This window comes from Xenopus tropicalis, chromosome 1 (assembly GCF_000004195.4).
Source record: "Xenopus tropicalis strain Nigerian chromosome 1, UCB_Xtro_10.0, whole genome shotgun sequence".
Lineage (NCBI taxonomy): Eukaryota > Metazoa > Chordata > Amphibia > Anura > Pipidae > Xenopus > Xenopus tropicalis.
In genome coordinates, this window is record NC_030677.2 from 148,475,335 (window position 1) to 148,490,166 (window position 14,832).

The following is a 14,832-nucleotide window of genomic DNA, read 5'->3' on the forward strand; positions in this document are numbered from 1 at the left end:
ATTTGAAAAACTCGAAAAAAAAAACAACACTTCAGTTTTGCCTAGTACAAGTCCCATTGACTTTTACATGAACTATCAGGTTTTTAGATGCTGAAGTTTTACACATTTAATTTTTCAATTTTTTTGTGCTTAATACAAGTTTTAGAGCAAAAAAACTGGGTCACTAATGACATAATCCGATATCTCAGTACTTTGTCGCTGTCATTGATCAGTCAGAGCTATGTTAGTACTGGCGGGACATGCTCCTCCCTTCTCAGTACAGCGAGTAACTTGGTGGCACTTAAAGCATGTCTTCTAACTGGAGAAGCCTCCCACATAGGGAATTAACCCATGTACTGCTCACTCTACTGTTATCCTTGGTTTCCACCCCTTTAAAAGAAATTAGGATTAGAAACAGAAGCAAATTCAGTGAAGTTCTTTGCTAGAATCTAGACTTGAGAAACAATTGTCTCTGCTTAAAATACCTATTTAAGTGCCTGGGGAATTCAGATTACTTTATGCATGAAAAATGATTCAACTATTGACTGGACTAAGTATTTTCTCCCTTCCATAATTATTCTAAGTTGGAAAGGATCATTTGGAATAAATATACCTGCTAAATCAATACCTTTCAAGGAAAAAGACAACCAGAATGTATTGAATATGAATAATTTCTGTGTTTTGCTGGCTCTGTGTATAAGTTCCAGGCTTAAGCTATTCTTCATAAATACATGTATAATGCAAAGCTACAATACATTTATATTTCAGCCATGTCTTTCCATCAGTGAAATGTAAGAACACTTATACTGGCATATATCAAGATAGCTACAATGAATGATTCATTTAACAAGAGAAAGACAGTTTGATTTATCAGAAGGGCATGGATGCTTCCTGTATATTTAAACAGTAGGTCACCTTGCATAAAGGACCCTCAGAGATCACCTGGCAGTACAAGAGTTAATTAAAATCCAGTAACCGTGCTAATGAACTGAGCTTGGTTAACTCCAGTTTAGTGGAAATAACAAAGCAAAGAACCCCCTAGCATCTGCCTTTCTGTTTTATTCCTGCATGAAGGATCTTATAATGTATCCAATGCTGATGTCTATTTTTAACCACCATCCTATTGCTCGCTTCCCCCAGTGTCTGTCTTCCCATCCATGTGTCTGTGCCTTATAGCACTTTCTCTCAGTGCATTGCCTTGGATCATATAATATGAATGCTCCTTAGCAGCAGCAGCCTACCAGCTTACAACACACATTCTGTCACTGTGGGTTTAGGCAGGAGATTTTCTTTCTTTTCTTTCTTTTTCTCTGCATCCATACCTCTCTATCTGATCTTTTCTCACAGTTCCAGAAATCTCTCTCATTGCTGTCCTTTTCCTTTCTTGGTCAATTTCCCTTGCTTAATTTGCCATTCACTCTTTCTTTTGCCTTGTGCCTCTATTCTTCCTTTTCCCTGTGTCCCTACTCCCCGCCTGCCTGTTTTATCTGCCTGATTTCTCTCACTCTCCCTCCTTCTTCATTTCGGTACAGTAGCATTCTTTTCATAAAAAAGCACAGAGCCCTCTCTGTGCTTTTTCTCTGTGCCCGTTTCCTCTTCCACTTTAATCAATAGACACACCAGCATGAGAGTTGCTCAGATGAATGACTCCTTGTGAATCTCAGCCTAGACATCTCTTTCGGTGACTGCACTGCACAGAGCTCGAAAGCTTTCTCTACTACCCTTCTAATATTCCTCTCCCGGAGGCAAGGACTCTGTCATGTTGTCCGGTGGAATATGCCAGTTTGTGGGTCTCAGAATACACCTTCTTACCCTCCTCTTCCTGATTCTCTTGCGAGGAATCCAGGCTGAAGGTAAGACAATCTATGGCATCAATGTAAATACTCAGGGTACCTTATCTCCTATGTGCTTTACAAAGGACCCTATCTGTTTAATTCTTTAAAATTTGCCTTAATTTAAGGTTGCTGCTCCACTTCATAACATGGTACTGCACAGCATTTAGCCAGTGCTGTTTCTATTTTTATACAGGAACGCTTACAATGTATGTGCATGTTTGATTTAACTCTGCATAGCCAGACATTTCTCAAAGACGTAGTAGCATTTCGTTTGTTCTAGGGAATATGTTTCATTTGTAGTGTGGGTTCTGACATCAGATTCAGATAATGGGTCAAGACAGAGTTTGTTCTTATTCACTTAAGGCTTGTTTTATTGTGACCTCAACACAATCAGGCAGAGCGAGATTCAATATCTGATCCCCATGCACCTGGAGCACTGTTCGAGCCAAATACGCAATGACTGCCTCAATGAAAGTTAATCTTTCAGCACTATTCAGTGGTTAGCCTTGTTGGCATGGGCACCACTGGGGTGTTTAGGTTATTTGATCTGTTCTTCTGTAACATGTAAAGACAAAACAAGCCGTGATAACTGTTTGCCATATCTTCCTCTATTAGGACTTTCCAGCACACATTTCTCTTTTATACTGCTTGAAATGAATTTCCAGCTATAAGAACATGTATTTTAGGATGGTGCTGGTTGGTACCCGATGAAATTGCAGTTAAAGGGTAGCATATAAAAATGCACAAGCATTGAGAGTTGTGTGTATATTTTGGTTTGTAGAACATTTTTTGCCTCTACCACTTGTACTGACATGTGCTATTAAATAGATTATATACCCCCCCCCAACCACTGTAATCAAATTTTGGTTGGCACTGGTTTGGAGTAAGAGAGTTAGTGTATTTGTATCCCATACTGTTCTACAGAGAGAACCTATGCTTCCTAAGGTCTCCTGCATGTTTAAAATCAGAAACCAAATGCAACACGCTGCATGGCGATATCTGATGGTCTGTATAACATAAAAGATCTGAAGGGGACAGCTGTCTGTAAAGCATTATACCCTATGGAGATGGTATACACATGCAAAGGTGATAAAGAAGGCTAAGCAAAGACACCTGCTATTCAGTACAATGCTATACCAAAGTTCAGAATTACACAGTAACACCTGCAGTATAAGCAAATCAGGTTGCCCATAATTTATTTGCCACCTCACTTAAAGGGTTACTCCTCTCAGTAGCAGACTAACTTTTTTGTTCAGCCATTTGTTTTAGTGGTTAGTTTTATGCCTCTTGTTAGTTCCTTTAATTCAGTTTCCAATAGCAATGTTTAGCATTCTAACCTCCAAGGACCATATGGACCTACTGGGTCAGCAGCATATTATGTTTTAGCTGTTAGTTTATCTGGCATCATCTCAAAGGCAGGAGTTATATTATGGAATGCACAGCTTCCCCATATGTTACCAGCACTGATCTAAAGAAAAGGCACAAGATCTACAGAGCTGTGTTTGTGAGTTTAAGAAGAATTGCATGAAAATATATTGTCGGGTGCTTTCAGAAGTGAGGGGAGCAACATGCAAAGGCACCGGTGTTTGCACTCTACGTTCAGTAATGGCAGAAGCATTTCTGGCACATTTGGTTTTAACCTAACAATGCTGAAATAAAAAACAAAGATCTTTTCAATCTGGTTACGTTAGCAGATTAATGTCTTCTGTGTGAAGAAAGGCAACTGACAGCCATGCTAGCCACAGCCTGTAATGTTAATGAGGGGGATTGATTTCCTGTGAAAGTTATCAATTTGATATATTAAAATGGATTGCTGTGAGGATGAACAAAACAGAGGATGCAGGGGGATTAACTGATGTGTGACATTCCCATGCTGGGTGGCTTCACTGCTTCCAATGAAACAAATAGGCAGGAAAACAACCCAGTGGTTAAGTTATCATTTAATACTAATTCAATACACGGCAAAGTCAAACAATCTCACCGATAAAACCTTCCCTCAGCTATTGAAGTAAAGAGTTAAATCTAATACTAAACTGTTTGACCACTCACTGCACTCACTGTAACCACCCTTTGCCATTGAAGCTTTACTATATAATGAGCTTGAATTTTGTTTTGTGTGTTTTGGCTTTTTGGCTTTTTACTCAATAAACAATCATTTGTGAGTGATGGTACAGTTATTACATTATAAACAAGTGAAATCTAGAAAGGAGGGTAGAGTGGTTAAACACAAAGTAAGCAACCCTTGAGGATACTGCAAATGAAGAAATGTGGTAGAACAAGAGGTTAAGTACAACAACAGAAGGGATTAAAGGGCAATGACATGAAGAAAGGTCTAAATGAGCACATGGTTCATAGAAAGGATTGTAAGAAAGGACACATTAGACAGTGCTAATTATCTGGTGATGCTCTCCCTTAGCTAAATGCAGGCCAAATTATAAATAGAATACAGTGATCAAACAACTCAGATTAAGCTGACATTGATTATAATGTGAATTTAGTGCTGTCTGTTATTGCATGCTTTTGCCTTTCTTTGTAATGTGTATAAAACATTGTTCCTACTGTAGATTCCAGTGACCGAATCATTGATACAAAGGGACACATGCAATGTAATATTATCTCAGCTTCACTGAACATTTTTAAAAACACTTGTGTTAAGCAAATATTCATCATGGCTTGAGATGTTTGGCCCACTGCCATATTACTTTAAGGTTCCTGAGCCTTTAGCAAGGTGACCTTTTGTCCAGCACCAAAGTGGTTAATGAAAGTGCCCGGGACTGTGAGGAAGGGTTAATTCCTGTAGGGAAAGGAATCCAGTGTAGTCAGGGGATTAGCAGGGATTGGCCACTTAGAGTAGGGCAGGGATTAATACTTAAGAGTAGGGAGGGACTTACCTTGCTGCCTTTTTAATATCAGGGCACCTCAACCCCATGGTTTGTGCGTATTGCATGGTGTTTTTGCACTTCACTTGTCTTATGCCTTACTTTACAGTATAGCTCAAAATGTCTGTTTTCAGCATTTGTTTTATTAGTAAATTTGCAATTATGTTAATTATATGGGTCATATTGGGATATTGGGATATTTGAATGTTCCATATGGCACGGCAAAGACACGGTATCTGGTTTGATAAATATATATCAATAACGCTATGGCCTGCCTCCACCCATTCAAAAAGAAATCAGATCTCAGTGTTTTCTTTTACAGTTACTGTACATTACCCATTTTCTGCTATGTATGATTTATTACCCTACTTCATCTGCACCTGTCTACCGACAGTTTCTATATCATACGCTGAAATTGCAAATCAAGGCCCAAAGTTGCAGTCTTTTCTTTCTTTTTTGTTGGCACCCTGGATCTGACCATGGGGTATCATTATACGACGTAATCACTGAGCATGCATTATGTTCATATGTCCTCAATAAAACCAGAGATGATGTGAACCCTAGATTCAGCCAATAAGAACTTTGGTTTTGCAACCAATCATGGTATGGACATGCCTTCTAAGCATAGTCCTTTTCAGTAAGATAGTCTTATTTGTTGCTCAAACACCAGATTATCCATTATGTAGAACAGCAGATTGTTTTAATTTTATATTGACACTCATAATATAAAATCTGAATAGATTTCCAATCTTTTGATAGTAATGAAGAAGGCTATAGATGGTGCAAGACAGCACCTAGTAGTATATATAAGACTTTATTGAGTAGGTATGTAGTAATTAGCCATTTAAATCCATTTTAGGCCTTTATTGTTTTATATGAGAACACAGTGAGAATGATTGCTCACATGGAAAATTTGACCCAAATGCTGCTAAAGGGGTATCTGTGTGCTGGCATGTGTTTTGATTCACACTGTCTGACCAAAGTTTCACCACACAACAGTCAGTTAGATATTTACAAGCAGTCTTTTGACTAAGCACTTATATGCATTAGACATAATTAAGAATTCTGAGGGTTGCAATTCAGAAAGAACTTCAAGGCCAAATGTCTTTGATACTGAAAATGAATAAATAGATTACATAGTAATGATCTGGGCAAATCTTACAGTCCTTTCAGATTTTAATTTAGGAGACCTGTAATTGAGACTGTAACTTGAACCTTTGTCTTCTAATCTAAGCTATTAGCACTTCTGAAAACTATACAGTCTACTATAGTGTGTGGAAAGTATATCCCTCCTAAGTAAGTGCTGATTAGACCTTTCATGTTGATCATTATTCATTATTCAATTTATTGGGGACAATGGTGAATGATTCTGGAGAGTCTACGGCAATGGCACATGGGTTGATTTGTGGCCCATGGTTAAATCTTCACTACCACGGGCAGCAAATCTCCTGAAACTGCCCTTGCCCTTTATCAACCTTTGGATTGCCATGGGTAAAACACATTACTCATGGCAAACTGGCTTTTGGGGAAATGTAAAGGAAGGCAAATCAACCTGTGTGCCATTGCCCTGAGGAAGGAGGCCTTAGTAAGAGGATAAACCTCGAATGTAACTTAAGCCTAAGTGAAGTCAGTTATTAGGGAACTTGCAAGTGAGACAAAGTTGGTGGCTGGTAGCTCCTTTTAATGAAAAATTTAGAAGTGATATGTAGACAGTGTAAAGTAGTAGGAGCAGTTTTGTGCTCCAACAAGGAAGCTTAGTTCAAGGTAGTTCCCTGGGTGACACTCACCAGATTGTAGGGATCCAAGCGAATAGGACTTTTCCTCAATCTTAATGTAACACCTTAGAGTTAGACCATGCTTTCAAGAATCAGGTACACTGGAAGTAGACACCGGTGCTGTGAGAAATACCCATTGTGAACTTGGTGTATGATATGACATTGTGCCACAAATATTTGGTATACAAAGGGAGTACCTTCTCTTTTGTTATTTCTTCAATAAATCTTCTGTTCCTAAATACGAACTGCTGGTGCCTAACTGAATGTGTTAAAAGTTAGAATTTACCCTGGAGACCCTTCTTCCATTTGGGAGGGCCAAGCTAAGGTGAAGAGATGCATTTAGTAGTGCTCCGCCCACAAAGGGTATATATATAGTGCAGTAGCCAAATAGTAAGTAAAGCTCAGCAGTAGAAACATGGGGTCCTGGTGTGTATGCCCCGGATTTTCATCTTCAGGATAATCCACACCAAAAATTAAAGCAGACACTCAGAGTTTACTTTTTTGCCAAAACATAGGGTATGCAAATACTTGATTAAGTGCATTTGTTTACAAAATGGCTGTTACATAAAGTAAACAATACCTTTTCATGGGATCTCTGTACATTTTATGCTAGCTAAAGCATTATACAGGTGTATATGGAGAAAATGGAGCATATTTATCAAAGAGTGAATAAACAGCCATAAGCTCTTTTGTGTATAGGTTGTGTATAGGTTTTTTTTACAGGCATATTTATTAAAGGGTAAAAAAAAATTATTCTATTTTTACCCTCGAATAAATATGCTCCTACAACTCTATACAAGTGAAAACAGACCTTTCAAATTTCTTTGTTTTTACCATTTGACAAATGTACCACTATGTTTTGTTAGGGGAGTGGCTAGGGAGGGGGGATTTATTTGCAACTATAGAGAAAGCCTCCTCTATAGTTACACCAGTGATCTTTCCCTAATATGTATCTCCATACTTAACCTACTAAAAATCATTTAAACATTAAATCAACCCAATAGGGTTGTTTTGCCTCCAGTGTGAATTAATTATTTCAATTACAAGGTACTGTTTTATTATTACAGAGAAAAGGGAAATCAGTTTTAAAAATGTGAAATATATGCTAATAATGGGGTCTATGAGAAATGGCTGTCCAGATATCCCTAGATTAAGGGTTTCTGAAAAACAGATTGCATACCTGTAGCCCAACTCCATGATCATCCAAAATGTAACTGTCCTAATCATCAATGCAGTGCATTATGTGTGGTGTGTCAACCTGTTTCTGTAGCTTCTTCCTCAGGATAAGAGAAGGAAGCTATAACCAGGTCATAACCCAGGGTTACTATAAATCTCGGTGTCTGTATGGTATGGTTTTTGACAACCTTTGCACGCACCTTGTACAAACATGTTTTGCAGTTGATTCTTACAGTTTCTTACTGAACCCTCTCTAAAAAGTGTCTAAAGCTAATAAAACCATAACCATGTTCTCCTGGGTTTTAAGATGCAGCCTCTATAATAACTTCTCAAACTGCTCTTTATAACTGATCCTTGTAATGTGTCACCTAACTGCTAGCTATAAAGCTTGCTTCCTCCCTCCTTTTGTTCCTTCAATCACCATGTATAATTCATCTGCTAAACGCTTTTAGAACCACAAGAATAATCTTCCTTAATTCTTTAAGCAAATATTCATTTAATCTTTTTTTAAACATTTCATGAACTACCCAAATCACATTACTTTATTCTTCTCTTCGGGCTTCTTGCTTATATTTGTTTACCTTTCATAAATATTTTATAACTATAGTACTAAATAATTTGCAGTCCTTGATAACTATTACCCAGTGCTACAGTGCAGTGCTTCATAATTATACAACTTTTGATATAGGTTTTAGCATGGTTATTGGACACCAAATGCAAATCTATAGGAGCCCTGTTTTTTTTTATGGTGCTTATCATCCATGGTGCTTAAATAAACTTGGAAGTATATTACTCCTACTTAAAGAACCAATAACACTAAAAAAAAGTGTTTCAAGCTGGAAAAAAGGAGAAAAGGTACAGGTTACATAGTAGAGAACAGATAAGCTCTGTATAATGCAATGGTGTTTTACAGAGCTTATCTGTTCTCTGCTATGTAACCTGTGCCTTTCTCCTTTTCCCAGCTTGAATGGCTGCTCCATGGCTACAAAGATGCTTATTTTTATAAAGCATAGTACTCTTTCTTTTACCAGTGCAGAGCAACAGTACATTATATTTTAATTACATTCCTCATTACTTACTGAAAATATAACATTTATTAGACTTATTAGTCAACACACCACTACTTATATAAAATTAGCTAAGCTATGAAGCCTTTACCAAGCCCAAGCTAAAATGCTTGATCCACATTAGACTATAGTTTATTTTCAGTAGGCACTACCATTTCTGGCAATCTGTGACCAATTAGTGGTACTCAAAATGATGAGGAAAGGGTGAATTTTTTCTAAATGAGCCTGTCATTCCCCATATTCAGTGCAATAAAAGGTTGAACTTGTCAGCTTGCTCTAATAAAGGAGCCAATTATATTTCCCCATGGGCATTAAAAACAAGGTTTTGTATCACCCATGCCAGTAGTTTAGGGTAAAGACGATGCCAGCATTACATGATGAGCTTGTGTGCATTTGTGCAAAGAAATAAAAAATGGTGAGGACTAAGGTGTGTTGTTCTGTGTCTGTGGCACTGCTAGCTATATTGCCGTATGCAGGTTTTCAGACAGTTTCTTTGTTAATGTTTTTTTCTTTTTTACATCTGCTATGAAAGTCAGCTTTGTGGAGTGACAGTGATATAGTAAGGAACATTCTTTCCATGTCAGCCATTGAACTCTAGTTATTTTAAAATCCCTGTTGGCCTCATGAGGGCATCACTAACCAATTTACACATTGCCTGGCTGCTCTGCTAGGATATACTGCTTGATCTATGCTGTATCTGGTTAATACAATACACTATTCACTCCTAAATGGGCATAGATACACCCAGATTTAATATAAGTGTTCCGTAATAACAACATAATCATTTGGGTATAAGAAAAAAGTATACTTTGTCATATGGTGCATATGGCGTGTGAAATCTTTACTCTCCCAATAACTCCCTCCCAAAGCTGCACGAGAGACAAGGAGGAGAAGGGTAATGACCTATATATAATTAAGTCCCTCATTTGAAGTGCTTCTGCTCTCAGATGCAATAAAGGATGCATTCAGCATATAGAAAGGAATAAAGTCAAAGACAGTGTGGGACTAATGTATTCCCCTTTTCATTTTGATTTTTTAATAAATAATATTGATGCTTTTAAAGTTTCACATCACATGGGCATTAATACATGATGTAGCTGCTGCAAGTAGCAGCTGTGAGCTGGGTGGCATAGAGCATGTAGTAGGAATACAAGTATACACATAATAAGTAGCTAGAAAATGCAAAAATACAGTATATATACTGCTTCACAGTGACCCTGCATAATCCCATATTCCCATATACTAAAACCAACATGCTGCAGAGCTGATAATCTTGCAAGGAGTAGGGTTGCCAGTTCTTCAGTTGTTTTGTATACAGACTCAGTAGCTTACATTTCATAAACATATGTAATTAAAGAATTGTAATTGAGTTGTCATGTACTTACTGCATAGCTACATAGACACCAATATATATAAATGTATTGTGAAGGAGGACTTTGCCTCAGCTTCTTAGTTCAACTGCACATAGGTTTTTGTCAGACACTTTTGAAAAGCAACCTGAGCCACTCCTGCACATCTGAGTTCCACCTCATACACTGGGTTCCTGCTGTTACTATGCAGATACTACAGATATTACAGTAGGGGTAAGCAATCTGCTTTACTTACAGTCTCATCAGAAGGTGGAGACCTCAGGTTCCGGGTTCTCTTTTGCTTCAAACACAGAGCACTACTTTCTCTGCTACCTGGCAGGCCAGGTGGAGCAGTGTGCTTTTAGTGCCAGGGAAGAGCACCAAGGTTTTTGTGCCCAACCCATTTAAGTGCAGCAGTAGTAACGAGCAAATGTTTTCACCAGGCATGGATCTGCTGCAAAATTCCACATTTTGCCATTAGCAATTTTTTTCTGTGAAAGTGCTGCAAAAATTTGCCACAACAAAAATGAAAAAAGAAAAAGTTGCAGTCGTGTCAAAATAGTCATGGCCACCACAAATAAGTGGCGGTTGCATCAAAAAAGCTGCAGACATGTAAAAAAAATCATGCATTTCAAAAGTCATGCAGTATCTGCATTTTGCATATTTTGTGCCGTTTTGTGAAATTTTCAGCAGTGAATTTTTTGGCAAAGCCATCACTATGCTGCGGCTCTGCAGTGATTCCCTGGCAATGGGAGAACATTAATATCCTCCCAAATCTTCCCAACTATGTGATCTAAATCTGAACTAAAGTTGAAGTAGTGTATGTTTAACTGAAGAAGTCGCTTGAATGAGTGCTAAAATGTTTTTAAGATTTACTCAACAAGACCACCTGCTATAGACTTATCACCAGTAGATATAGTATATCATGACCTGGATGAATGAAAGCTGCATAGACATATCTTATTAATTATGATGGGCTGACGCAACACATCACCATTTTCTTTACGTTCTTTAGCCAGACATTCCATGTGCAAAATGGGTATATCAACATTAGATGCATTTCATAGGCTTTTCCTCTTTCATAGGTCTGGAATAAACTTTTTTTATAACCAGTACGGTTTGTAATTCTGGTCCACAAGTTAAGTGGTTGGGGGGAGGAACAAATTCTAAAAACCTTTTTGCTATAATTCCAATAAATTGTATTTTTTCCAGAGAATTGTATGTGTGGTTTTCTGTATTTATTTTCAAAAGATGCATCTCAGAAGGTTTAGGCGGCTTTGGGCGGTGAGATTTTTTGTTTAAACATATGCAGTCAACAAGAGAAACACAACAGGGTGTATAAGCGCAATCATAATTTGATCATGATTACTACCACATTATTTGCCACATTTTATGAGAATCATGTTTATTTTAATAAGGTATCTTCTCTCTAGCTAAAAGGCACCCCATCCTTTCTGGGGTTTCAATATTTTGTTACAAAAAGAGAGATTTCCAAACCATTACAGCTCTCCCTGTAAAAACTAGGGAGCAACTCACTGGCCAAGTGAATAGGACCCTTTGCTGTTATAAACACCATTCACTGGATGCAATACACGCAAATACAAATGCAGTGTGTGCTATAACACGCACACAATTTACCACAATGGAATGCAACTTAGCATATGCTGACAATCACCTTGGAATTCTGGGAAAATGTTACATTGTGGGTAAAAACATGGCAATTTGTATGTGAATTTTGCACACTGCATTGCACATTGCAATGTAAATGTAAATCAACCTTCATGGGTGAAATCCACTGAGACTAAAGGAACACATGTATGTCACTGAGTTTGTGCTTCTTTGTGTATTGGTATGTCTGTGCGTTTACAAGCATTGCAAATCCCATTTATCACAGAGAGAAGTCACTCTATTTGAGATGGCTGCACGATACAAGGTCAGGCAATTCAATCACAGTAAATTTGTACCTGATATAATGGTAGGATAGGCTTGCTACAAACACAACATTTTCACATGCATCACATATTCAAGAGGAAGCTATATTCAAAATAAACAAGAAATCAAATGTTGGATACATGTTCTTATTTCAAATAAAGTGCACTAATTCATATTTACTAAACAACAGGTTGACATAATTAGGTTAAATTCCAAGATGCTGAGAATCTAAAGGAATTTGAATCTTAATCCTGCAAAGCCACTGAGATTTGGCTGAATCCTTAATTGGGTTTATTGCTTCTCATAAACAGAGGGCCATGTGGATAAAGACCTAGAAAATGTATGTGTTGTCTACATTGTCGGCTGTTATGTGCAATAACGACAATGTTTGGTAATGACAGTGTATAACTTATTGGTTCATTGTAAATACATTTCTTTTATAAAGTAGGCAGTAAGTACTTAAGAGGAAAATTTAGACAAAATCCCAAGTATTTTTGAATTAATTAAGGTCTCCCAATGAAAGGCGTCATTATGGCATTTATCCTTGTTCTTATTTGAAATAACCTACAATAATTGACATAATCTGCACCAAACTTACATTTACTAAAATCTACTAGAGACTTTAGGAGGGTAAGTACTAAATTGGTAGGTTACCGTTGAAAAACCTTAAAGAATAATGTTATGTTGTGGTGTATTATTCTTTAACATTTGCCTAACTATAACTACATGAATTGAGCAATGTTCTCTGTAGAACCTTTTTGAATTCACTCTGGCAGCTCCGGGGGTTAATTTTCTCATCCTTAATTCCCTGTGCCAAACTAGTTATCAGAATGTCCTGTTGTTGAATTAGTAAAACTATCATCCCAGCGCTCACATGTTGGCAACAGTAACCTTGTTATTTACTGTTTAGGTCACAGTATTGCTGAACTCATTGTTGAGACATAGGGAAATTGCATTATTATGTAAGTATAAGCTGCTGTAGTTGGTCTTTTCTAAAAGAAAAAAAATATTTTGGGTCAAACAACCAATAGGCCTGCAAATTCTGTGGTTTAAATGTGTGTAGGTGTGAATGGTTCTGTAAAAACAGAAACATTTTTTAAATGAGCCTTGATAACTAGTTCTGATGACAATGTTCATCTTTTGTCTTTGTGCTTTGAGAGCCCTTTTAGTTTGCATTGAAATTGTGGGGGGTAAATATTTCTGTTTATCACTAGAACTATAGAAGGGGAACTGGAATGTATTTAAAGGGAAAGGAAAAGCTAAGTCACCTGGGGGATGCCAAAATGTTAGGCACCCCCAAGTGACTTGAATCGCTTACCTTCTACCCCGGGCTGGTGCCCCTGTACGGAGAGAACAGCACCAGCCCGGGGTAGCAGCGATCGCTTCCTTCTTCCTGCTTCGCTGCACGCGCATGCGCAGTAGAGTGAAAAGCCGAACTTTAACAGAGAAGTCGGCTTTTTCACTCTACTGCGCATGCGCCGGACTTGAAGTCTCAGCGAAACGAAGCCGGAAGGAGGAAGCGCATCGCCCCAGTTGCCCCGGGCTGGTGCAGTTTTCTCCTAACAGGGGCACCAGCCCGGGGCACGAGGTAAGCGCACCCCCAAGTGACTTAGCCTTTCCTTCCCCTTTAAGGTCAGGTCAACTTTAACTGCTATGTTTTTAGGAATTTTTAATACAGGTATGGGATTCCTTATCCGGAAACCCATTATCCAGAAAGTTCTGAATTACAGAAAGGCCATCTCCCATAGACTTCATTGTAATTCTAATTTTTTTAAAATTTCTTTTTTCTCTGTGACAATAAAACAGCACCTTGTACTTGATCCCAACTAAGATATAATTAATCCTTACTGGCGCCAAAACAATTCTATTAGGTTTATTCAATGATTTTTAGCAGATTTAAGTTATGGAGATCCAAATTATGCAAAAAGATCACTTATCTAGAAAATCCCAGATCCCAAGCATTCTGGATAACAGATCCCATACCTGTATTACTTTTTTAAATCATCTATCAATCTAATCCATCTTCATTTTTTAGTTACAAATATAGCCCCAAGTATGAACTTATTTTGGTAAATTAAAAAAAAAAAATTGTTAATGTAATTTTGACTTAATGCTGGAGATACTGATCTCATTTTACTAATTTATTATTTTTATTTTATTACTCTGATTTAAAGTTGTTATCCGAGCAAAACTTAATCTTTACCATACTGGAGAAAATTGAAATTTTTTAATAAAAATTACCCAGATAGCAAAAATCATGTGGTCCAGATCTGGCCCAGACCCATCGTAATTTCTGGGCCAGATTCGCGCAACTGACTTGGGCCGGTGTCTTTTGGCACAACGGGCCAATACTGGCACATATCCGATTGTACTTATCCGGACCAGCACTGAGCCGGCTCCGGGCCAGATGCGGATTCCTTTATGATGATCTGGCTCAAATGTGGACCAGATCTGGTCCAGCTCTGTTCTGGTTCTGGTCCCATACCAGCCCCAGATGTGGGCCAGAAGTGTGGAATAGATGTGGGCCAGATGTGGTTCACATTTGAGCCAAATCATCATAGCATCTGGCCTGGAGTTCGCTCAGCTGACTCAGATCTGGCCCAGACTGCGGAGACTCATTCCCTTCCTTCCACCTAATCCCCCCCAATGAGCCCAACTGACATAAGAAAAACACAATGACGCCGTTTTGGTGGGTGGAGTTCGGCCACAGCTTTATTAAAGAATCCAACATCAGAATAGTCCTTGCCATGTATTTCCAACTTTTACCAAACATCCTAAAGACTGTTTTATAACGAATGCCAGCCACTGCGAATGCAGTGGGCATGTGGAAACCATCAAAC

General features: G+C 38.1%; 1 protein-coding gene across 2 annotated transcripts in view; it reads left to right on the plus strand.

The window, feature by feature from the left end:
• Positions 1-1,030: 1,030 nt before the first annotated feature.
• Positions 1,031-14,832, plus strand: part of sez6l (seizure related 6 homolog-like) — a 162,674-nt gene continuing 148,872 nt past the window's right edge. For both annotated transcript variants that reach the window (XM_002932087.3, XM_031891968.1), the window contains exon 1: positions 1,031-1,832. In XM_002932087.3, the coding sequence (XP_002932133.3) occupies positions 1,739-1,832 (94 nt within the window). In that variant the 5' untranslated portion in view covers positions 1,031-1,738. The remainder of the gene's footprint in view (positions 1,833-14,832) is intronic.